Source organism: Petromyzon marinus, chromosome 68 (genome assembly GCF_048934315.1).
Source record: "Petromyzon marinus isolate PM22_M1 ecotype Great Lakes invasive population chromosome 68, UKy_Petmar_22M1.pri1.0, whole genome shotgun sequence".
NCBI lineage: Eukaryota > Metazoa > Chordata > Hyperoartia > Petromyzontiformes > Petromyzontidae > Petromyzon > Petromyzon marinus.
In genome coordinates, this window is record NC_133734.1 from 7,674,855 (window position 1) to 7,700,347 (window position 25,493).

A 25,493-nucleotide genomic window follows, 5' to 3' on the forward strand; every position below is an offset into this window, starting at 1 on the left:
ATGGTAGCCAGATGGCTTGCAAATAACCTCTGTCTTGGAGAAGTCAATGTCATGTGAGCCTACTGAATTATAACAATGATCTGCCACGGCCGAGGTGTTGGACCTACCGTGTTTTAGGTCTGCTTTGTGTTCACGAATGCGGTCCGAGACATGGCGTTTGGTTTCTCCAATGTAACTACTACCACAGAGGCAACTTAGTTTGTAGACACCAGGGTACTGTATGTCCGGAATCACATCTTTTACAGACGGAACCAAATCACGGATTTTATGTAATGTGTTGAATCGGACCTGGATCTTGTGTTCATTCAAGATTTTGGAGATCTTTTTTGTGATCCCCGCAATGTAGGGTAAAGTGATGGTTTTGAAAGGCTCCTCAAGAGGGTCCTTCTTCATGGTTGGAGTGATAGCTTTGCGGATTGTGTAGTCCGAGTAACCATTAGCCTTAAGAGTTTGGTGTACGTGCTTGAGTTCACTGGCTATGTGTTCCTGGTCTGATATGTATTGGGCTCTATGGTGCACAGTCTTGATGAGAGAATTCTTCTGGGATGGATGGTGGTGGGAATCCGGTTTCAGGTTACCGAAATAACCAAGAATATGAATCCCTGCAGTCACGAAAGCTTTAAATCAAAATGTAACCGCCTCTACGCGGAGCGTTTCCACATAACTTTAAGATCCTTCAACAAACTCCGGGATAAGAAGGCTCAGCTGATCGAGTCTCTCACCTTTCTGAAGAGATGCCGCGACTCTGGGGTAATACTAATCGCATTTACACTGACCTCTGCTGCTGTAACTTCTTCGAATGCGAAACGAATTCTTTTCAAAACTAGCTTAGCTCTTATCTCAGAGAAAATCAGACTTATACGCACCGAACTAGATCAGTTAGACAAGACACTCTACAAATCACACTTATCATTGACGGCAACGATGTCCACATCGGATTGGGAACATGTAGACAATATGACTGCCTCTACAGCTGCCACTATGTCGACCAAATGTAAGAACAACCTGATTTCCAAATTTAACCTCTCCAACAAAAGACCGGACCCACACACCAAAAATCTAGACGTTAACAAAGTCTTAATTAATCGCAGTAACAATTCTATTTCCGATGGTCTGAAATCCGTTTTAGCTAAAGGGCTAAACTTTGCAGTCACACCTAAACACATACCAGTTAATGATATCATTACCCAAGGAGACGTGGCTCTCAAGGGCCTGGGTCACATCGCTGCAGACGTAGCAAGATCTGAAATCGCTGCAACCCTCAAAAACGCTAAGATGCCAGCTAGCAGCCTCAGCAAAGATGAGCGTTTTGAATTATATAAATTAAAAAAGAGGGATGGCATTGTAGTCCTCTCAGCTGACAAAGGCAATGCTACTGTCATCATGGATAAAATAGAATATAACAACAAAATTAAATAATTACTCGATGATGGTAGCTATACAAAAATTATAAGAGATCCCACCAACAGCCTCGTCACAAACCAACAAAATAATTTCTGATTCAACCGCATGAATTGATCAATCTAAACAGTTTTCGTTGAAACCTTCTGCTGCCAGGCCACCAAGATTATACGGCTTACCAAAAATACATAAAGTAGATACACCCCTTCGTCCCATCGTCTCTACTATCAACTCCCCCACCTACAACTGGCTCGTTTTCTATCTTTAATCCTGCGGCCTTTCACCAGAAAAACCACCTCTGCGGTACAAAATTCTACTCACCTGGTATCGACAATCAAGGGTATTTCCCTGTCCCCAGACGACCTGCTTGTCAGTTTTGATGTAGTTTCCATATTCACCAAAGTTCCTGTACCTGACACCATCGCAATCATTGAAGACTTGGTTCATCAAGGACTAAACACTGAGGTACCCCCCCTGGTGAGACACTGTTTAACCAATACATACTTCACTTGGAATGGAACTTTCTACAAACAAACTGAGGGCACCCCAATGGGCTCCCCCCTTTCTCCGGTTATAGCTAACATTTTCATGGAGAAATTTGAGACTGACGCCATCCAGACTGCCACTCTGCGCCCAACCTTATGGAAGAGGTACATGGATGACACTTTTGTCATCTGGCCACATGGCCGGCCTGCTCTAGACCAATTCCTCGACCACATCAATCCCATACACCGAGCCATCAGATTTACCATGGAAGTCGAAATAGATGGCAAGATACATTTTTTGGATGTCATAATAAAAAAGAGACCTGATGGTTCAATGAGCCACTCTGTCTACAGGAAAGCTACCCATACGGATGCTTACCTGAAACCGGATTCCCACCACCATCCATCCCAGAAGAATTCCCTCATCAAGACTCTGCACCATAGAGCCCAATGCATATCAGACCAGGAACACATAGCCAGTGAACTCAATCACGTACACCAAGCTCTTAAGGCTAATGGTTACTCCGACTACACAATCCGCAAAGCTATCACTCCAACCATGAAGAAGGACCCTCTTGAGGAGCCTTTCAAAACCATCACTTTACCCTACATTGCGGGGATCGCAAAAAAGATCTCCAAAATCTTGAATAAACACAAGATCCAGGTCCGTTTCAACACATTACATAAAATCCGTGATCTGGTTCCGTCTGTAAAAGATGTGATTCCGGACATACAGTACCCTGGTGTCTACAAACTAAGTTGCCTCTGTGGTAGTAGTTACATTGGAGAAACCAAACGCCATGTCTCGGACCGCATTCGTGAACACAAAGCAGACCTTAAACACGGTAGGACCAACACCTCGGCCGTGGCAGATCATTGTTATAATTCAGTAGGCTCACATGACATTGACTTTTCCAAGACGGAGGTTCTTTGTAAGCCATCTGGCTACCATGAGAGATTCGTTCATGAGGCTATCCACATATACAAGCACAGAGACAATTTCAACCGAGAAGATGGATTCTATCTTAGCAATCATTGGAAAGATTTGATAAACCATTTCAGGTCTTAATTGATTGTTCACGCTTACAGTGGCTTTCAGACAGCATACATTATAAAAAAATTTGTCTCTCCCCTCCTCTTTTCAGAATATAGATGGACTAGTCCTAAATAAACTGCCAAATCGCTGCGCGTGGCGCTAACGTTTTTTTATAAATAAATAAATGCGCCGTTTAAAAATAAATTTATGCAAACCAACACACCTGAAGATGACCGTTTGAGTTATGGTCGAAACGTCGTGAGAATTTTTTAGTGTTTTATATATATTTTATTATTTTGTTGTTTCTCTTCAACGTGACTTTACCGAAAAAACTAAGAATAATAATTTTATTGTTTTATATTTTTATTATTTTATTGTTTCCCTTCTTTAACGTGGTGGTGACTTTACCGAAAGGACCAACTATATGAATCCCTGCTGTCACGAAAGCTTTAAATCAAAATATCCATAATTGTTTCACGTCACCCACCCGGATCATAATCATATATGAGGGCGTGGCCCACTGGGAGCATTAACATATATGGGGGCGTGGCCCACTGGGAGCATTAACATATATGGGGCGTGGCCCACTGGGTTCATTAACATATATGGGGGTGTGGCCCACTGGGAGCATTAACATATGGGGTGTGGCCCACTGGGGTGCATTAACATATATGGGGGTGTGGCCCACGGGGAGCATTAACATATATGGGGGCGTGGCCCACTGGGAGCATTAACATATATGGGGGTGTGGCACACTGGGTGCATTAACATATATGGGGGCGTGGCCCACGGGGTGCATTAACATATATGGGGGGTGTGGCCCACGGGGAACATTAACATATATGGGGGGGTGTGGCCCACGGGGAGCATTAACATATATGGGGGGGGCGTGGCCCACGGGGAGCATTAACATATTTGGGGGCGTGGTCCACAGGTCTCATTAACATATATGGGAGCGTGATTCCTGGGGAGGCGAGAGGGGGGTAAGGGGGGGGGTTTGAAACGTTTCCGAAACCAGAAATTCGCGTTTCCTCATCGCTGTCATGGAAACGGAAGTGACGTCACGGCGCGGCGAGAGTTTTGCGGGGGGTGAGGCCCCGGGGGGCTCGGGAGGGGGGGAAGGAAGGGCAGGGGGGGGGTGGACGAGGGGAGGGGCTGTGGGGGGGGCTAATCGGCGCATGCGCAGTGCTCGCCACCCCCACGTGTGACGCAGTGGGAGTTTTGAAGGTGCCGTTGAGTTAAGAGACGTGAGGTTCTTTGGGGTGAGGTGAGCATCGAGTTGCAGGGGGTGAGGTGAGAGGGGTGAGGTGAGGGGGGGTGAGGTGAAGGGTGAGGCGAGGCGGCCTCTTGAGTTCGCTCCGCGGCGCGTGGAGTCGGCCACAGGGAGACGAGGAGGAGGTGAGAGGATGGGTGTGAGGATGGGTGTGAGTGTGTTGTTGATATGTTGGGATGGGGAGCGGTGAGTGAGTGGGTGGGGTGGAGAGCGACTGGGTGAGTGAGTGAGTGGGTGAGTGGGTGAGGAGTGAGTGGGTGAGTGAGTGGGTGAGGAGTGAGTGGGTGGGTGAGGAGTGAGTGAGTGGGTGGGTGAGGAGTGAGTGGGTGGGTGAGTGAGTGAGTGGGTGAGGAGTGAGTGGGTGAGTGAGTGGGTGAGGAGTGAGTGGGTGGGTGAGTGGGTGGGTGAGGAGTGTGTGAGTGGGTGGGTGAGGAGTGAGTGGGTGGGTGAGTGGGTGAGTGAGTGGGTGGGTGTGTGAGTGGGTGAGTGAGTGGGTGAGGAGTGAGTGGGTGAGTGAGTGAGTGGGTGAGGAGTGAGTGAGTGGGTGAGGAGTGAGTGAGTGGGTGGGTGAGTGTGTGAGTGGGTGGGTGAGTGTGTGAGTGGGTGGGTGGGTGAGTGTGTGAGTGCGTGGGTGAGTGAGTTGGTGAGTGAGTTGGTGAGTGAGGTGAGTTGGTGAGTGGGTGAGTGTGTGGGTGAGTGAGTTGGTGAGTGGGTGAGTTGGTGAGTGGGTGAGTGAGTTGGTGAGTGAGGTGAGTGAGTTGGTGAGTGAGGTGAGTTGGTGAGTGGGTGAGTGTGTGGGTGAGTGAGTTGGTGAGTGGGTGAGTTGGTGAGTGGGTGAGTGAGTTGGTGAGTGAGGTGAGTGAGTTGGTGAGTGAGGTGAGTTGGTGAGTGGGTGAGTGTGTGGGTGAGTGAGTTGGTGAGTGGGTGAGTTGGTGAGTGGGTGAGTGAGTTGGTGAGTGAGTTGGTGAGTGAGGTGGTGAGTGTGTGGGTGAGTGAGGTGAGTGTCTGTGTGGTGTGTGCATAGACACTGCTACTCGCTACTCACAGCACTTGCCCCTACAGCTTGATAGAGGCTACCTGGGGTAGCTTTGTCTGTGTGGTGTGTGTAGTACGTAGACACTGCTTCTCGCTACGACTAACAGCACTTGCCCCTGCAGCCCTGCTAGAGGCTACCTGGGGGATCGTTGTGTGTGTAACAGCACTTGCCCCTACAGCCCTGCTAGAGGCTACCTGGGGGACCTTTGTCTGTGTAACACCACTTGCCCCTACAGCCCTGCTAGAGGCTACCTGGGGCAGCTTTACCTTTGGAGTAAATATTGACACTGGTGGAGAGACAAAGGCGGCCGGGCGCTGCTGCGACTCGCTGCACTTGCCCCTGTAGCTCGGTAGAGGCTACCCGGGGCAGCTTTGCCTGCTGTGTGCTGAGGGAGGGAGGGGAGAAGGGGTGAGGGAGGGGGCGGGGCGTAGAGGGGAGGGGGCGGGGCGTAGGGGGACGGGGATCTGTGGGTGGGGGCTGCCGTTGCCGGGGGCAACCGCCCGTTACGTAACAGAATTTTTTTTTAAAATTTACTTAACGGAATTTGTCATTTATAAATAAATAATAATGAAGGCGACGAATTAGTCTGAGCATTCGATAATGCAACGGTGTTTTTTTTAAAATATATATCTGCACGTGTCGATTATCGATTATTAAAAAAAATGTCAATTTAAAAAAATATATATAACGGTCGCGCATGCGCAGTGCGGTTTGTTTACAACGGGGTGACGTGACGTAGAGGGGGGGGAGTCACGTGACCCGGGCGCCGCGCGCGTTTTCTTGGGTTCTCGTCAGAATTTAACATTGCAACCCTATGGGAGACTTAGGGGGCCGTCCATAAATGACGTCACGCGATTTTTGACCCCACTCCTCGTCACGTGACGTCACAAAAAGTCAGACCCCCTCCTCGACTATGACGTCACAAAGCTCCCAAAAAAAACAAATGGCTTTAAACTATTCTCATTGTAAAATTTTGATTTAAAGCTTTCGTGACTGCAGTAATTCATATTCTTAGTTCTTTCGGTAAAGTCACGTTGAAGGGAAACAACAAAATAATAAAATATATATAAAACAATAATATATATTGTATATATTTTATTATTTTGTTGTTTCCCTTCAACGTGACTTTACCGAAAGAACCAAGAATATTGTCATTGTAGTTGCGTATTTAATGTAGGCGCCGCACACTCTGATGTTGTAGGTGGAACACATTTATTAAGAAAGTCTTTTTAATTACGTGTTGTCTATGTTTATTCATGAAGTAGCGATTTTTGATGTGACGTCACGTTTCTCAAACCCCTCCCTCCCCTCGTCACGCATCGTCACTGATGTCTGACCCCTCCCCCTAGGTGCGTGACGTCATTTATTGACGCCCCCTTAGACACTAACACTGAACCCTATGGGAGACTTAGACACTAACACTGAACCCTACTTAGACACTAACACTGAACCCTATGGGAGACTTAGACACTAACACTGAACCCTACTTAGACACTTACACTGAACCCTACTTAGACACTAACACTGAACCCTACTTAGACACTAACACTGAACCCTACTTAGACACTAACACTGAACCCTACTTAGACACTAACACTGAACCCTATGGGAGTCTTCGACACTAACACTGAACCCTATGGGAGACTTAGACACTAACACTGAACCCTACTTAGACACTAACACTGAACCCTACTTAGACACTAACACTGAACCCTATGGGAGTCTTAGACACTAACACTGAACCCTACTTAGACACTAACACTGAACCCTACTTAGACACTAACACTGAACCCTACTTAGACACTAACACTGAACCCTACTTAGACACTAACACTGAACCCTACTTAGACACTAACACTGAACCCTACTTAGACACTAACACTGAACCCTACTTAGACACTAACACTGAACCCTACTTAGACACTAACACTGAACCCTATGGGAGACTTAGACACTAACACTGAACCCTACTTAGACACTAACACTGAACCCTACTTAGACACTAACACTGAACCCTACTTAGACACTAACACTAAACCCTACTTAGACACTAACACTGAACCCTATGGGAGACTTAGACACTAACACTGAACCCTACTTAGACACTAACACTGAACCCTATGGGAGACTTAGACACTAACACTGAACCCTACTTAGACACTAACACTGAACCCTACTTAGACACTAACACTGAACCCTACTTAGACACTAACACTGAACACTACTTAGACACTAACACTGAACCCTACTTAGACACTAACACTGAACCCTAGTTAGACACTAACACTGAACCCTATGGGAGTCTTAGACACTAACACTGAACCCTACTTAGACACTAACACTGAACCCTACTTAGACACTAACACTGAACCTTACTTAGACACTAACACTGAACCCTACTTAGACACTAACACTGAACCCTACTTAGACACTAACACTGAACCCTATGGGAGTCTTAGACACTAACACTGAACCCTACTTAGACAATAACACTGAACCCTACTTAGACACTAACACTGAACCCTACTTAGACACTAACACTGAACCCTACTTAGACACTAACACTGAACCCTACTTAGACACTAACACTGAACCCTATGGGAGACTTAGACACTAACACTGAACCCTATGGGAGTCTTAGACACTAACACTGAACCCTACTTAGACACTAACACTGAACCCTATGGGAGACTTAGACACTAACACTGAACCCTACTTAGACACTAACACTGAACCCTATGGGAGACTTAGACACTAACACTGAACCCTACTTAGACACTAACACTGAACCCTACTTAGACACTAACACTGAACCCTATGGGAGACTTAGACACTAACACTGAACCCTATGGGAGACTTAGACAATAACACTGAACCCTACTTAGACACTAACACTGAACCCTATGGGAGACTTAGACACTAACACTGAACCCTACTTAGACACTAACACTGAACCCTACTTAGACACTAACACTGAACCCTACTTAGACACTAACACTGAACCCTACTTAGACACTAACACTGAACCCTACTTAGACACTAACACTGAACCCTACTTAGACACTAACACTGAACCCTACTTAGACACTAACACTGAACCCTACTTAGACACTAACACTGAACCCTACTTAGACACTAACATTGAACCCTATGGGAGACTTAGACACTAACACTGAACCCTATGGGAGTCTTAGACACTAACACTGAACCCTACTTAGACACTAACACTGAACCCTATGGGAGACTTAGACACTAACACTGAACCCTATGGGAGACTTAGACAATAACACTGAACCCTACTTAGACACTAACACTGAACCCTATGGGAGACTTAGACACTAACACTGACCCCTACTTAGACACTAACACTGAACCCTACTTAGACACTAACACTGAACCCTACTTAGACACTAACACTGAACCCTACTTAGACACTAACACTGAACCCTACTTAGACACTAACACTGAACCCTACTTAGACACTAACACTGAACCCTATGGGAGTCTTAGACACTAACACTGAACCCTACTTAGACAATAACACTGAACCCTACTTAGACACTAACACTGAACCCTACTTAGACACTAACACTGGACCCTATGGGAGTCTTAGACACTAACACTGAACCCTACTTAGACACTAACACTGAACCCTACTTAGACACTAACACTGAACCCTATGGGAGACTTAGACACTAACACTAAACCCTACTTAGACACTAACACTGAACCCTACTTAGACACTAACACTGAACCCTACTTAGACACTAACACTGAACCCTACTTAGACACTGACACTGAACCCTACTTAGACACTAACACTGAACCCTACTTAGACACTAACACTGAACCCTACTTAGACACTAACACTGAACCCTACCCCTACTTAGACACTAACACTGAACCCTATGGGAGACTTAGACACTAACACTGAACCCTACTTAGACACTAACACTGAACCCTATGGGAGACTTAGACACTAACACTGAACCCTACTTAGACACTAACACTGAACCCTACTTAGACACTAACACTGAACCCTACTTAGACACTAACACTGAACACTACTTAGACACTAACACTGAACCCTACTTAGACACTAACACTGAACCCTACTTAGACACTAACACTGAACCCTACTTAGACACTAACACTGAACCCTACTTAGACACTAACACTGAACCCTACTTAGACACTAACACTGAACCCTATGGGAGTCTTAGACACTAACACTGAACCCTACTTAGACACTAACACTGAACCCTACTTAGACACTAACACTGAACCCTACTTAGACACTAACACTGAACCCTACTTAGACACTAACACTGAACCCTACTTAGACACTAACACTGAACCCTACTTAGACACTAACACTGAACCCTACTTAGACACTAACACTGAACCCTATGGGAGACTTAGACACTAACACTGAACCCTATGGGAGACTTAGACAATAACACTGAACCCTACTTAGACACTAACACTGGACCCTATGGGAGACTTAGACACTAACACAGAACCCTACTTAGACACTAACACTGAACCCTACTTAGACACTAACACTGAACCCTACTTAGACACTAACACTGAACCCTACTTAGACACTAACACTGAACCCTACTTAGACACTAACACCGAACCCTACTTAGACACTAACACCGAACCCTACTTAGACACTAACACTGAACCCTATGGGAGACTTAGATACTAACACTGAACCCTACTAAACACTAACACTGAACCCTATGGGAGACTCAGACACTAACACTGAACCCTACTTAGACACTAACACTGAACCCTACTTAGACACTAACACTGAACCCTATGGGAGACTTAGACACTAACACTGTACCCTATGGGAGTCTTAGACATTAACAATGAACCCTACTTAGACACTAACACTGAACCCTACTTAGACACTAACACTGAACCCTATGGGAGACTTAGACACTAACACTGAACCCTACTTAGACACTAACACAGAACCCTACTTAGCCACTAACACTGATCCCTATGGGAGTCTTAGACATTAACACTGAACCCTATGGGAGTTTTAGACATTAACACTGTACCCTATTGGAGTTAGCCCCAGTGATCTACACTGTACCCTATGGGAGCCCCAGTGATTAACACTGTACCCTATGGGAGTTAGTTCCAGTGATTAACACTGAAACTTATGGGAGTCTTAGACATTAACACTGAACCCTATGGGAGACTTAGACATTAACACTGTACCCTATGGGAGCCCCAGTGATTAACACTGAAACCTATGGGAGCCCCAGTGATTAACACTGAATCCTATGGCAGTTAGCCCCAGTGATTAACCCTGAACCCTATGGGAGTTAGCCCCAGTGATTAACACTGAACCCTATGGGAGTTAGCCCCAGTGATTAACACAGAACCCTATGGGAGTTATCCCCAGTGATTTACACATAACTCTATGGGAGTTAGCCCCAGTGATTACCACTAAACCCTATGGGAGTTAGCCCCTGTGATTAACACTGAACCCTATGGGAGTTAGCCCCAGTCATTAACCCAGAACCCTATGGGAGTTAGCCCCAGTGATTAACACAGAACCCTATTGGAGATAGCCCCAGTGATTAACACAGAACCCTATGGGAGTTAGCCCCAGTGATTAATCCTGAACCCTATGGGAGTTAGCCCCAGTGATTTACACAGAACCCTATGGGAGTTAGCCCCAGTGATTAACACCGAACCCTATTGGAGTTAGCCCCAGTGATTAACACAGAAACCTATGGGAGTTAGCCCCAGTGATTAACCCTGAACCCTATGGGAGTTAGCCCCAGTGATTTACACTGAACCCTATGGGAGTTAGCCCCAGTGATTAACACAGAACCCTATGGGAGTTATCCCCAGTCATTTACACTGGACCCTATGGGAGTTAGCCCCAGTGATTAACACAGAATCCTATAGGAGTTAGCCCCAGTGATTAACACAGAACCCTATGGGAGTTAGCCCCAGTGATTAACACAGAACCCTATTGGAGTTAGCCCCAGTGATTAACACAGAACCCTATGGGAGTTATCCCCAGTGATTTACACAGAACCCTATGGGAGTTAGCCCCAGTGATTACCACTGAACCCTATGGGAGTTAGCCCCAGTCATTAACCCAGAACCCTATGGGAGTTAGCCCCAGTGATTAACACAGAACCCTATTGGAGATAGCCCCAGTGATTAACACAGAACCCTATGGGAGTTAGCCCCAGTGATTAACACAGAACCCTATGGGAGTTATCCCCAGTGATTTACACAGGACCCTATGGGAGTTAGCCCCAGTGATTAACACAGAACCCTATGGGAGTTAGCCCCAGTGATTTACACAGAACCCTATGGGAGTTAGCCCCAGTGATTAACACAGAACCCTATTGGAGTTAGCCCCAGTGATTAACACAGAACCCTATGGGAGTTAGCCCCAGTGATTAACACAGAACCCTATGGGAGTTATCCCCAGTGATTTACACAGAACCCTATGGGAGTTAGCCCCAGTGATTACCACTGACCCCTATGGGAGTTAGCCCCAGTGATTAACACAGAACCCTATTGGAGTTAGCCCCAGTGATTAACACAGAACCCTATGGGAGTTAGCCCCAGTGATTAACACTGCACCCTATGGGAGTCTAAGCCACACAGTGCATCTCCGTGTCACTCATCTATTGCTACTACTCCTGTGGTTCCTCTCCCCACGCCCGATGCTTCGCAGGAATGAGTGGAAACGGAAGCTGAGTAAAGGAGATGGGAAGATGGAAAATGCAGAGACATGGTAAGACACGGGGAGACACACGGGGAGACACGGGGAGACACACGGGGAGACGCACGGGGAGACACACGGGGAGACACGGGGAGACGCACGGGGAGACACACGGGGAGACACGGGGAGACACACGGGGAGACACGGGGAGACACACGGGGAGACACATGGGGAGACGCAGGGAGGAGGAGGAGACACAAGGAGGAGGAGGAGGAGACACAAGGAGGAGGAGGGAGATGCGGGGAGGAGAGAGACACGGGGAGGAGGAGGAGACACGAGGAGGAGGGAGATGCGGGGAGGAGGAGGAGACACGAGGAGGAGGAGGGAGACACGGGGAGGAGGAGGAGGGAGACACGGGGAGGAGGAGAGAGAGAGAGACACGGGGAGGAGGAGGAGGAGGAGGAGGGAGACACGGGGAGGAGGAGGAGACACGAGGAGGAGGAGAGAGAGACACGGGGAGGAGGAGGAGGGAGACACGAGGAGGAGGAGGAGGAGAGAGCTGTATTTTGTTGTCTTGCAGCTCCGAGTCCCTGGGATCAGAAACGCAGAGAACCACACAGCAGATGCAACCATGAAGACCGGGTGAGACCCCCTCTATTCCTCGTGTCTCACTCCTCCTCCTCCTCCTCCCCGTGTCTCTCTCCTCCTCCTCCCCGTGTCTCTCTCCTCCTCCTCCACCCCGTGTCTCTCTCCTCCCCGTGTCTCTCTCCTCCTCGTGTCTCTCTCCTCCTCCTCCCCGTGTCTCTCTCCTCCTCCCCGTGTCTCTCTCCTTCTTCCCGCGTCCCCTCCCGGTGCCTCCTTTCGTGTACGTTTATCCTCACCCACCACGTGTCTCTCTCCCCCCCATGTCTCTCTTTCTCTCCGTCTCTCTCTCACCATGTCTCTCTGTCTCTCTCACCATGTCTATCTGTCTCTCTCACCATGTCTGTCTCTCACCACGTATCTCTGTGTCTCTCTCTCACCGTGTCTCTCTGTCTCTCTCACCATGTCTCTCTCTCACCGTGTCTCTCTGTCTCTCTCTCTCTGTCTCTCTGTGTCTCTCTCTCACCACGTCTCTCTGTCTCTCTGTGTCTCTCTGCCTCTCTCTCTGTGTCTCTCTCTCACGGTGTCTCTCTGTCTCTCTCTCTCTGTGTCTCTCATGGTGTCTCTCTGTCTCTCTCTCTGTGTCTCTCACAGTGTCTCTCTCTCTCTCTCTGTGTCTCTCTTTCAACACGTCTCTCTGTCTCTCTCTCTGTGTCTCTCTGTCTCTCTCTCTCACCGTGTCTCTCTTGTTCTCTCTCTCACCATGTCTCTCTGTCTCTCACCATGTCTCGCTCTCACCATGTCTCTCTCACCATGTCTCTCTCACCACATCTCTCTGTGTCTCTCTCTCACCATGTCTCTCTCTCACCACGTCTCTCTCTCTCTGTCTCTGTCTCTCTCTGTGTCTCTCTCTCTCACCATGTCTCTCTCACCATGTCTCTCTCACCACGTCTCACTGTGTCTCTCTCACCATGTCTCTCTCTCACCACGTCTCTCTCTCTGTGTCTCTGTCTCTCTCTGTGTCTCTCTCTCACCATGTCTCTCTCACCATGTCTCTCTCACCACGTCTCTCTGTGTCTCTCTCACCATGTCTCTCTCTCACCATGTCTCTCTGTCTCTCTCTCACCATGTCTCTCTCTCACCATGTCTATCTGTCTCTCTCTCACCATGTCTCTCTTTCACCATGTCTCTCTCTCACCACGTCTCTCTGTCTCTCTCTCTGTGTCTCTTTCTGTGTCTCTCTGTCTCTCTCTCTGTTTCTCTCTCTCACCACGTCTCTGTGTCTCTCTCTCTGTCTCTCTGTGTCTCTCGCCACGTCTCTCTGTGTCTCTCTCTCTGTGTCTCTCTCTCACCATGTCTCTCTCTCACCACGTCTCTCTTTCTCTGTGTCTCTCTCTCACCATGTCTTTCTCTCACCACGTCTCTGTGTCTCTCTGTGTCTCTCTCTCACCACGTCTCTCTCTCACCACGTCTCTCTGTCTCTCTGTGTCTCTCTCTCACCACGTCTCTCTCTCCGTGTCTCTCTGTCTATCTCTGTGTCTCTCACGGTGTCTCTCTGTCTCCCCAGGGTGTCTCCCCCGTCCCCGCGCTGTGCGATGGCCTCTCGCGCTTCTTCACTCCTAGCGAGACGACACGGCGCCCCCGGGCAGCGACCACGCGGACGAGACACGGACAGGGAAGAGAGACACAGGGAGGAGAGACACAGGGAGCAGGGGGAGGAGAGACACGGGGAGTAGGAGGAGGAGAGACACAGGGAGCAGGAGGAGGAGAGACACGGGGAGTAGGAGGAGAGGAAGGAGGAGAGACACAGGGAGCAGGGGGAGAGACACGGGGTAAAGGAGGAGATGGAGGAGGCGGAGAGACACGGCCAGGAGGAGGTGAAGGAGGAGTTGGAGTTGGAGGAGGAGGTGGAGGAGGAGGAGGAGGTGAAGGAGGAGGGGGAGGTGGTGGAGGAGGAGTTGGAGTTGGTGGAGGAGGAGTTGGAGTTGGAGGAGGAGTTGGAGGAGTTGGAGGAGGAGTTGTAGTTGGTGGAGGAGGTGGAGGAGGTGGAGGAGTTGGAGTTGGTGGAGGAGGAGGAGTTGGAGGAGGAGGAGGAAGAGGAGTTGGAGGTGGAGGAGGAGGTGGAGGAGGTGGAGGAGTTGGAGGAGGAGGAGTTGGAGGAGGAGTTGGAGGAGGAGGAGTTGGAGGTGGAGGAGTTGGAGGAGGAGGAGTTGGAGGAGGAGTTGGAGGTGGAGGAGGAGGAGTTGGAGTTGGTGGAGGAGGTGGAGGAGGTGGAGGAGTTGGAGTTGTTGGAGGAGGAGTTGGAGTTGGTGGAGGAGGTGGAGGAGGTGGAGGAGTTGGAGTTGGTGGAGGAGGAGGAGTTGGAGGAGGAGGAGGAAGAGGAGTTGGAGGTGGAGGAGGAGGTGGAGGAGGTGGAGGAGTTGGAGGAGGAGGAGTTGGAGGAGGAGTTGGAGGAGGAGGAGTTGGAGGTGGAGGAGTTGGAGGAGGAGGAGTTGGAGGAGGAGTTGGAGGAGGAGGAGTTGGAGGTGGAGGAGTTGGAGGAGGAGGAGTTGGAGGAGGAGTTGGAGGTGGAGGAGGAGGAGTTGGAGTTGGAGGTGGAGGAGGAGTTGGAGGAGGAGTTGGAGTTGTTGGAGGTGGAGGAGGAGGTGAAGGAGGTGAAGGTGAAGGAGGAGGTGAAGGAGGAGGTGGTGAAGGAGGAGGTGAAGGAGGAGGTGAAGGAGTTGTTGGAGGTGAAGGAGCCGGGAGGGTCTCTGCTGGGCTGTGCCGTCCATCGGAGCGAATCTCCGTCAGCTCTGCGGTGGCGACGTCATCGCCGCGTCTCCACTCAGCCACCACCACCACCAGCACCACCACCACCACCAGCACCACCACCACCACCAGCACCACCACCGGGCTGCACACGGCACCCTGCAGCAGCAGCAGCAGCAGCAGCAGCAGTCACTGCTGCACCACCGCCGCCTGCTGCTGCCGCCCACCCCCCTCGCTCTCCAAGTGCCCGCGGGGGGTCGACGGCGGCAAAATGCCCGGGAGAATCGGCCGTGGAATTCCGGCAAAGTCGGACGCGGACGCGGACGCGGACGCCGGGATGGCGAGGGCCGTCTTGGCGATGAGCGGGAGACGCCGCGGGAAGCCGGGCCGGGACAACGAGTCGGTGGTGGGGAAAAGTCCGGGAACGTCGCCGCCGGGAACGTCGCCAACCGGGAGGAGCTTGGCGAAACGCGGCGAGCCGGTGGGACGGCTTTCCCGGAGGGTTCGCCGACGGCGAGGAGTGCCGGAAGATCCGGAGGAGGACGCGGAGGCGGCGGGGACGCTCGGGGAAAAAACTGTCGGGAATTTTGGGGAAAGCGCTGGGGAGCGGGAGGGGATGCGGCGGCCTGCCCGGGAATCTTGGGAGCGGGTCTCCCCCGGGGTCTCCCCCGGGGTCTCCCCCGGGGTCATTCCCGGGGTCATTCCCGGGGTCATTCCCGGGGTCATTCCCGGGGTCATTCCCGGGGTCATTCCCGGGGTCATTCGCGACGTTCCGGCCCGACCGCCCGCGAAGGCGCCGCGGAAAATTCCCGGGAAACCGGACGGGGACGCCCCCGTGAAACCTGCGGGCGCGGTTCGCCCCGGGAAGCCTCGGCAAACCCGCGGAGGCGGCGTCGGAAGGATCATCGGCGGGGTCGGAGGTCCGGCCGGGGTCGGCGTTCCGGCCGGGAACGAGGCGGCCGTGCCGGGCGACGCCGCGCGAGGAATCCCGGGAAGACCCGACGGGAAGACCCTGGGGAGACGCGATCTGAACGCGGGCGGCAGGTGGCTGATCGGGAACGCCGATCCGGTGGGGATTCCATTGAGCGGCGGCGGCGATGATCGCGGCGATGATCGCGGCGATGATCGCGGCGGCGATGATCGCGGCGATGATCGCGGCGATATTTCCAGAATTCCGAGCGAGAAGACGCCCGGGAAACTCGACGGAAAAGTCTCGGGTAGAAGAGGAGGAGGAGGAGGAGGAAGACGACGTGGAGGAGGAGGAGGAGGAGGAGGAGGAGGCGGAGGAGGAGGAGGAGGAGGAGGAGGAGGACGACGTGGAGGAGGAGGAGGAGGAGGAGGAGGACGTGGAGGAGGAGGAGGAGGAGGAGGAGGAGGCGGGTCTGGGAATGCCGGGAATGTTTCTCACGGGAAGGTTCACGACGAAGCCCTCGGGAGAGCCGTGATGGCGACGGACGGGGGGCCCGGTGGGACGGCGGGAAAACTCGGAGATTCCCGAGCGGGGAGTCCGGGGAGAGCTTGCGCCGATCCCGCCTCCATCCCGGCGTTCCGCAGGGAACTCGGGAGGCTGCCGGGAGCCGGGGCACGGCGGAGAGCGGGGGCTGACGCGGGGGAGAAGCGGGGCCGTGGGGCAGACACGGCGGAGACGCGGAGACGCGAGGGAGAGAAGGAGACACGGCCACGCGGGCGAGACGTAGCGGGGACGCGGGGACAAGTGGGAGACGCGGGGGAGGCGCGGAGACACCACGGGAGAGCCGCAGGCGAGACGCGGAGACGCGGTGGAGACAAGGAGACACGGCTACGTCCGAGAGATGCGGGGGAGACACGGGGACACCCGGGAGACACGGCGGAGACACGGCTGCACGGGGGAGACGCGGCGGAGATGCAGAGACGCCGTGGGTGGAGGAAGAAACACGGAGAGTGCAGGACGTACGCCGTGTCTGGACTCTTTGATGGCCTCTCCCACATCTACAGCACCCAGGTGAGAGAGAGAGTTAGAGAGAGTTAGAGAGAGAGTTAGAGAGAGAGTTAGAGAGAGAGTTAGAGAGAGAGAGAGTTAGAGAGAGAGAGAGTTAGAGAGAGAGTTAGAGTTATAGAGAGAGAGAGAGTTAGAGAGAGAGAGTTAGAGAGAGAGAGAGAGTTAGAGAGAGAGTTAGAGAGAGAGAGTTATAGAGAGAGAGTTATAGAGAGAGAGAGAGTTAGAGAGAGAGAGTTAGAGAGAGAGTTAGAGTTATAGAGAGAGAGAGAGTTAGAGAGAGAGAGTTAGAGAGAGAGTTAGAGTTATAGAGAGAGAGAGAGTTAGAGAGAGAGAGAGAGAGTTAGAGAGAGAGAGTTAGAGAGAGAGGGAGTTAGAGAGAGAGAGTTAGAGAGAGAGAGAGAGTTAGAGAGAGAGAGAGTTAGAGAGAGAGTTAGAGAGAGTTAGAGAGAGAGAGAGTTAGAGAGAGAGTTAGAGAGAGAGTTAGAGAGAGTTAGAGAGAGAGAGTTAGAGACTTTTGACTTTGAAAATCCTTTATTACCCAGTAGCAATTGCCCTGGACGGTTCCGGTTCCGGTGAGCAATCGCGAGAAGTCGCCAATAAACAAAACCAATAAACAAAACCAATAAACAAGACCAATAAACAAAACCAATAAACAAAACCAATACACAAAACCAATACACAAAACCAATACACAAAACCAATAAACAAGACCAATAAACAAAACCAATACACAAAACCAATACACAAAACCAATAAACAAAACCAATAAACAAAACCAATAAACAAAACCAATAAACAAAACCAATACACAAAACCAATACACAAAACCAATACACAAAACCAATAAACAAAACCAATAAACAAAACCAATACACAAGACCAATAAACAAAACCAATAAACAAAACCAATACACAAAACCAATAAACAAAACCAATAAACAAAACCAATAAACAAAACCAATACACAAAATCCGTGCGGGACATCGCGCTCGAGGCCGGCGACACCGACCACAGTCGAACCCCCCCCCCCCGGATCCACGCACCGCCCACAAAGACACGGACGGTCCCAGCCACCACCAAAACCAAAGCCGGTCCGCGCGTCACCGCACGCACAGCCAAAACGGCACGACCGACTCGCAAACGGGGCGACAAAGGAACGCCCCCGGTCAAAACGCGCGGCTTCGCAGCGAACAGCGAACAAGTCTGGCAGTGTGACCTGTACCACCGTTCACGTGCCAGCGGTGCAACCGGCAGCGCCGAATCGAGGGAGGGAGCGTCCGAAGAGGAGGAGGAGGAGGGGGGCGGGCACAAGGCGGCGAACGGCTCAAAACCAATCGGCAGTGCGTCGGGCCTGTTCCGCAAAGCTCTCGCGCGAGAAAATTATTATTTTTTTTTTTTACATTCGCATCTCGCTAGAAGGTTTGCCCCAAAGCTGCGATGTACCCGGCCCTGGCCCCCGGCGTATCAGTGAGCCGAGCGGTGTGTCCCCGTGGAGAGGGAGGGAGGGCGGGCGGTGGTGAGTCTCGCCTTGCGTCGAAGAGCGAAAGTCTCGCTCTCCCTGCACCCGGTCTATTAACGTTCTCGGTACGACACGCTCTCTCTCCCACCGAGTGCGGCCGTACTCGTCCGGGTCCTGTTTGAGTATTCGCGCGGTTGCTGGAAAGCCCGGCATGTCGGGGAAGGCGGCCCCGACTTTCGACCTGGGCTCCCCGGGGGGGGGGGGGAGTGGTTCCGGGGGCGTACTGCTACAGCAGAGGTGTAGGGAATTCCCACAGGACCTACGTCTCTGCTTTATTGACCTGGTCAAGGCACTATGATACCATCAACAGGCCAGGGCTGTGAACAGTTCTTCGTGCTTTTGGAGTCCCTGACCCTCCGCTCACGATCATTAAAGGACCTTCGTGATGGTGGGCGGGCCCGGGGTAAAACTACGTGGCCGGGAGTCGGAGCCATTCCCTGTTCAGCCTTGGGGTGCGACAGGGATGTCCTCTGGCTCCCACATTGTTTAACATCTACTTCAACCACGTAGTTCGTGAAGCCTTCCAATGACTGTACCGGAAGAATTTCCACTGGTTGATGCTGGGGTGCGGTCGAGGGATGGCTTCCTATTGCTCAACCACGTTATGTATGCTGATGATCTGGTGATTGCTGCTCACTCAGAGGAGGAGTTGGAGACGCTGCTGCTGAGACTGGAGCGTGCCATTAAGAGGTGCGGCCTTACCATCAGCCCCACCAAAACTAAGCACCTTGCCTGGGTATTTTGTGCCATTAGACACTCCACCCCCTCAGCTCCCCATTGGTGATGGAGCAGTTGTGGAGAGAGTGGAGAGTTTCCCATACCTGGGCAGTGTCCTTATAACCACCTTTGATTTGACAGCAGAGGTCTCGCTCTGATTCAATCGTGCGGCATTATCTTTTCATTATCTGTGTAACGCTGTGTGGAAGCTACCTGGTCTGTCGCTCCGCCCTAAGCTTCAGGTCTTCTCGGCCACGGTCATTCCTTCCCTTCTCTAGGCTTGTGAAACGTGGACCCCCCCTAATGGAACATCTTCGCCGGTTAGAAACATTTAGGCTGGCCTGCCTACGATCCATCCTGGGTTTAACCAGACTGGATTGTGTGAGGAGCTCACAAATCCTTGAAAGATCTGGACAAAGTCCCATCGGTGAGCTCCTCCGGCAGGCAAGGCTGCATTGGCTGGGTCATGTAGCCTGCATGCCCAGTCACCGCATGCCTAACCAACTTTTGATCAGCCAGACAGAGGGAGCTAAATGGGCGCGGCACGGGCTAGAGAAGAGATGGAGTGACGTGGTACAGGAGGACGTGGAGTTGAGTGGACTTGCCGATGACTGGTACCAGCGGTGTCAAGATCGGCCTCTGTGGAGGAGGCTCGTGAAGGACGCTGCTACTGGGCAGTTGGAGGCAGTCGCCCACTAACAACAATGGAGGGCGGAGGACCGATGCTCACAACAACGAGCCGAGCGCCGGGTGGCTAAAATGCAGCAGGTTGGCACAGTAGGGGGCACAGGTGGTGCATCTGCCAGTAGTCATCTCAGTCAGTCGACCCGTGGCACCTGCTGGGTCTGTCCCGTGACCTCCTGCCAACGGGCGTTCGACACTTCACGTGATAGCCTCAAAGTGGTGCACCTAGCCTGGTACAGGCGCCATGGTGACGTCACCGCCACTTAGTGGCGAATGGCGGAGCATTGTATTATTGTGTTGACTCCTGTTTGGTGTTTTAACATCTTAGCAACGGAGGGCGGAGGAGCGACGCTCACAACAACGAGCGGAGCGCCGGGTGGCTAAAGCACAGCAGGTTGGCACAGTAGGGGGCACAGGTGGTGCATCAGCCACTCATCTCAGTCGTCTCAGTCAGTCGACCCATGGCACCTGCTGGGTCTGCCCCGTGACCTGCCAGCGGGCGTTCGACACTCCACGTGGCCTCAGGGTGCACATAGCCTGGCACAAGCGTCGTGGTGACGTCACCGCCACTTAGTGGCGAATGGCGGTTGTTGTTGTGTAGCTGTGTGAGTGTGACTGTGTGTCTTGTGTGAGAGTGTGTGTCTGTGTGAGTGACTGGGTGTCTGTGTGAGTGTGTGTGTGTCTGTGAGTGTGTGTGTGAGTGTGTGTGAGTGTGTGAGTGAGTGTGTGAGCGAGTGTGAGAGTGAGTGTGAGTGTGTGACACTTTCCCCGACAGTCCGTTGAGACTACATGGGAGTTCTTTGTCTCTGCTAGGACGGGGAGCGACGGAAGAAGTTCCGGCCCAACTACTCTCTGCAGGCGACTCGCGGGGCCGTGTCCCTCCACCCGGGGCCGCATCACGACCCCATGGCCATGTGCCCATCTGCAGCGACCTTCCCTGAGAAAAGTAGTCCCTCTTATAATAATAACAATGGTGGTGGTGGTAGTAATGGTGGTGATGGTAGTGATGGTGGTGGTGATGGTAGTGATAGTAGTGATGATGATGCTGGTGCTGGTGGTGGTGGTGATGGTGGTGGTGATGGTGGTGTTGGTGGTGATAGTGGTGGTGATAGTGGTGATGGTGGTGCTGGTGGTGGTGGTGATGGTGGTGGTGGTGGTGATGGTGGTGATGATGATGGTAAATGTAGTGGTGGTGATGATGATGATGGTAAATGTGGTGGTGATAATGGTGGTGATGATGATGGTGGTGATGGTAAATGTGATGATGATGAATGTGGTGATGATGATGATGGTGGAGGTGGTGGTGATGATGAATGTGGTGATGGTGGTGGTGGTTATGATGATGGTGGTGATGATGATGGTAAATGTGGTGATGATGATGGTGGTGATGATGATGGTGGTGATGGTGATGTTTACAGATGGTGATGGTGGTGGTGGTGATGATGGTGGTGTTGGTGGTGGTGGTGTTGGTGGTGGTGGTGATGATGGTGGTGTTGGTGGTGATGATGATGGTGGTGATGATGATGGTAAATGTGGTGGTGATGGTGATGTTTACAGATGGTGATGGTGGTGATGATGATGGTAAATGTGGTGGTGGTGATGATGATGATGGTAGTGATGGTGATGTTTACAGATGGTGATGATGATGGTGGTGGTGATGATGATGATGGTAAATGTGGTGATGATGATGGTGGTGATGGTGATGTTTACAGATGGTGATGGTGGTGATGAACTCAAGACAGATCTGATCTCGTCAGCATCAGAATCCGTCTCTTCCCACACAGGTGAGAGAGAGAGAGGGAACATCGGTTAGACACAATATTTCCTGCGTCTCTCTCCTCGTGTCTCTCTCCCGTGTCTGTCTCTCCTCGTGTCTCTCTCTCCCCCCCATGTCTCTCTCCCCGTGTCTCTCCCCCCCATGTCTCTCTCCCCGTGTCTCTCCCCGTGTCTCTCTCCCGTGTCTCTCTCTCTCCCCGTGTCTCTCTCCCGTGTGTCTCTTCCCGTGTCTCTCTCTCCTCGTGTCTCTCTCTCCTCGTGTCTCTCCCCCGTGTCTCTCTCTCCCCCCCATGTCTCTCAATGTCTCTCTCTCTCCCATGTCCCTCTCTCCCCCCCCATGTCTCTCTCTCTCTCCCGTGTCTCTCTCTCCCGTGTCTCTCTCTCCCGTGTCTCTCTCCCCGTGTCTCTCTCTCTCCGTGTTCCAGGTGCCTGTAGGGGAAGTGGGGTGAAGGTGTCGAGTGAAGATCTGGAGATGTTCCAAGCAGCACAGCAACGAGCGGGCGAGGTGACCTCACCACTCACCACTCACCACTCATTCACTCACCACTCACCACTCACTCACTCACTTACCACTCACTCACCACTCATTCACTCACTCACCCACTCACTTACCACTCACTCACCCACTCACTCATTCACTCACCCACTCACTCACTCACCACTCACTCACCACTCACTCACCACTCACTCACTACTCACTCACCACTCATTCACTCACCACTCACTCACCCACTCACTCACTCACCACTCACTCACCCACTCACTCACTTACCACTCACTCACCCACTCACTCATTCACTCACCCACTCACTCACCACTCACTCACCCACTCACTCACTTACCACTCACTCACCCACTCACTCACCCACTTACCCACTCACCCACTTACCCACTCACCCACTTACCACTCACTCACTCACCCACCCACTCACTCGCCCACTCACTCGCTCACTCACCCACTCACCCACTTACCACTCGCTCACTCACTCACCCATCCACTCACTCACCCACTCACTCACCCACTCACCCACTCACTCACTCACTCACCCACTCACTCACCCACTCACCCACCCACTCACTCACCCACTCACCCACTCACCCACTCACTCACTCACCCACCCACTCACCCACCCACTCACTCACTCACTCACCCACCCACTCACCCACCGACCCACTCACTCACTCACCCACCCACCCACCCACTCACCCACCCACTCCCCCACCCACCCACTCACTCACTCACTCACCCACCCACTCACTCACTCACCCACTCACTCACCCACTCACTCACCCACCCACTCACTCACTCACCCATTCCCGTGTCTCTCCTCGTCCCCGTGTAGCGCCTCTGTCTCCGTGTGGACTCTCTGTTCCCGGCTGTGATTGAGATCGGCCGTTATGAGATCCAGACCCTGTACCACTCAGCCCTGCCAGCGAACCTCGCTCAGTGAGTTACTCACTCACTCACTCACCACTCACTCACCACTCATTCACCCACCCACTCACTCACTCACCCACCCATCCACTCACTAACCCACTCACTCACTTATTCACCCACTCACTTACCCACTCACTCACCCACCGAATTACTCACCCACTCACTCATCAACCCACTCACCCATTCAATCACTCACCCACTCACTCACCACTCACTAACCCAATCACTCACTCACTCACCCGCTCACTCACCCGCTCACCCACCCACTTACTCACCTACTCACTCACCAACCCACTCAACCATTCACTCACTCACCAACTCACTCGCTAACGCAATGACTCACCTGGTCACTCCCCCGGTCACTCACCACACACTCACCCACTCACTCACTCATGCACCCATCCACTCATCCAATCATCCACTCATTCACTAACCCACTCACTCACCCACCCACTCACTCACCCACCCACCTACTCACCCACTCACTCACTCACCAACCACTCACTCACCAACCCACTCACCCATTCACTCACCAACCAACTCGCTCACCCAGTCACTCACTACTCACTCACTCACGCAACCACCCATTCACCCACCAATCCACTCATTCACTCACCCACTCACTGACTCACCCACTCACTAATTCACTAATTCACAGCATCTATATCACCATTAATCATAATATCATCATCATGACCACAATATAATATACATCTCTCTCTCCGTGTCTCCCTCCCCCGTGTCTCCCTCCCCGTGTCTCTCTCCCCGTGTCCCTCTCCCCGTGTCTCTCTCTCCCCGTGTCTCTCTCCCTGTGTCTCTCTCTCCCCGTGTCTCTCTCTCCCCGTGTCTCTCTCTCCACGTGTCTCTCTCTCCCCGTGTGTCTCTCTCCACATGTCTCTCTCTCCCCGTGTCTCTCTCTCCCCGTGTCTCTCTCTCCCCGTGTGTCTCTCTCCACGTGTCTCTCTCTCCCCGTGTCTCTCTCTCTCCCCGTGTCTCTCTCCCCGTGTCTCTCTCTCCCCGTGTCCCTCTCCCCCGTGTCTCTCTCCCCGTGTCTCTCTCTTCCCGTGTCTCTCTCTCCCCGTGTCCCTCTCCCCCGTGTCTCTATCTCCCCGTGTCTCTCTCTCCCCGTGTCTCTATCTCCCCGTGTCTCTATCTCCCTGTGTCTCTATCTCCCCGTGTCTCTATCTCCCCGTGTCTATTTCCCCGTTTCTCTCTCCCCCGTGTCTCTCTCTCCGTGTCTCTCTCCCCGTGTCTCTCTCCCCGTGTCTCTCTCCCCGTGTCTATCTCCCCGTGTCTCTCTCCCCCCGTGTGTCTCTCTCTCCCCGTGTCTCTATCTCCCCGTGTCTCTCTCCCCGTGTCTATCTCTCCCCGTGTCTCTCTCTCCCCGTGTCTCTCTCCCCGTGTCTCTATCTCCCCGTGTCTCTCTCTCCCCGTGTGTCTCCCTTTCTCCCTGTGTCTCTCTTACCTCGTGTGTCTCTGTCCCACGTATCTTTGTGTGTGTGTCTGTCTGTCTGCCTCTCTGTATGTCTGTGTGTGTGTGTTTGTATCTCTGTGTGTGTGCGTGTTTGTGTGTGTGTGTGTCTGTCTGTCTGTCTGCCTCTCTGTGTGTCTGTGTGTGTGTCTATGTATGTGTGTCTGTGTGTGTCTATGTATGTGTGTCTGTGTGTGTGTTTGTATCTGTGTGTGTCTGTGTGTATGTCTGTGTGAGTGTGTGTTGCTGTGTGTGTGTGTCTGTGTGTGTGTTGCTGTGTGAGTGTGTGTCTGTGTGTGTGTGTATGTGTGTGTGTGTGAGTGTGTGTGTGTCTGTGTGTGTGTGTATGTGTGAGTGTCTGTGTGTGTGTGAGTGTGTGTGTATGTATGTGTGTGTGTGAGTGTGTCTGTGTGTGTATGTGTCTGTGTATGTGTATCTGTGTGTGTGTTGCTGTGAGTGTGTGTGTGTGTTGATGTGTGTATCTGTGTGTGTCTGTGTGTCTGTGTGTGTGTGTATGTGTGTATGTATGTGTGAGTGTGTGTCTATGTGTACGTGTGTCTGTGTGTCTGTGTGTGTGTATGTGTGTGTGTACGTGTGTATGTATGTGTATGTGTGAGTGAGTGTGTGTCTATGTGTA

The 25,493-nt window shown here is 51.8% G+C and overlaps 1 protein-coding gene and 1 long non-coding RNA gene across 3 annotated transcripts in view; both read left to right on the forward strand.

Annotated features, from left to right (window-relative positions):
* The first annotated feature begins 4,195 nt into the window (after window positions 1-4,195).
* On the forward strand, window positions 4,196-14,430 carry LOC116937529 (uncharacterized). Its single transcript, XR_004401995.2, has 4 exons — window positions 4,196-4,320; window positions 11,956-12,015; window positions 12,524-12,585; window positions 14,093-14,430. It is a non-coding gene; the product is annotated as an uncharacterized LOC116937529 (long non-coding RNA).
* A 2,207-nt stretch (window positions 14,431-16,637) lies between these two features.
* The window catches only part of LOC116937527 (uncharacterized), a 34,163-nt gene continuing 25,307 nt past the window's right edge, over window positions 16,638-25,493 (forward strand). The window contains exons 1-5 of one of the 2 annotated variants that reach the window (XM_076054893.1): window positions 16,638-17,254; window positions 20,985-21,117; window positions 21,884-21,955; window positions 22,373-22,452; window positions 23,291-23,394. In XM_076054893.1, coding sequence (XP_075911008.1) covers window positions 16,718-17,254; window positions 20,985-21,117; window positions 21,884-21,955; window positions 22,373-22,452; window positions 23,291-23,394 — 926 coding nt within the window. In that variant the 5' untranslated portion in view covers window positions 16,638-16,717. The remainder of the gene's footprint in view (window positions 17,255-20,984; window positions 21,118-21,883; window positions 21,956-22,372; window positions 22,453-23,290; window positions 23,395-25,493) is intronic. The other variant, XM_032944657.2, reaches the window with a different exon arrangement.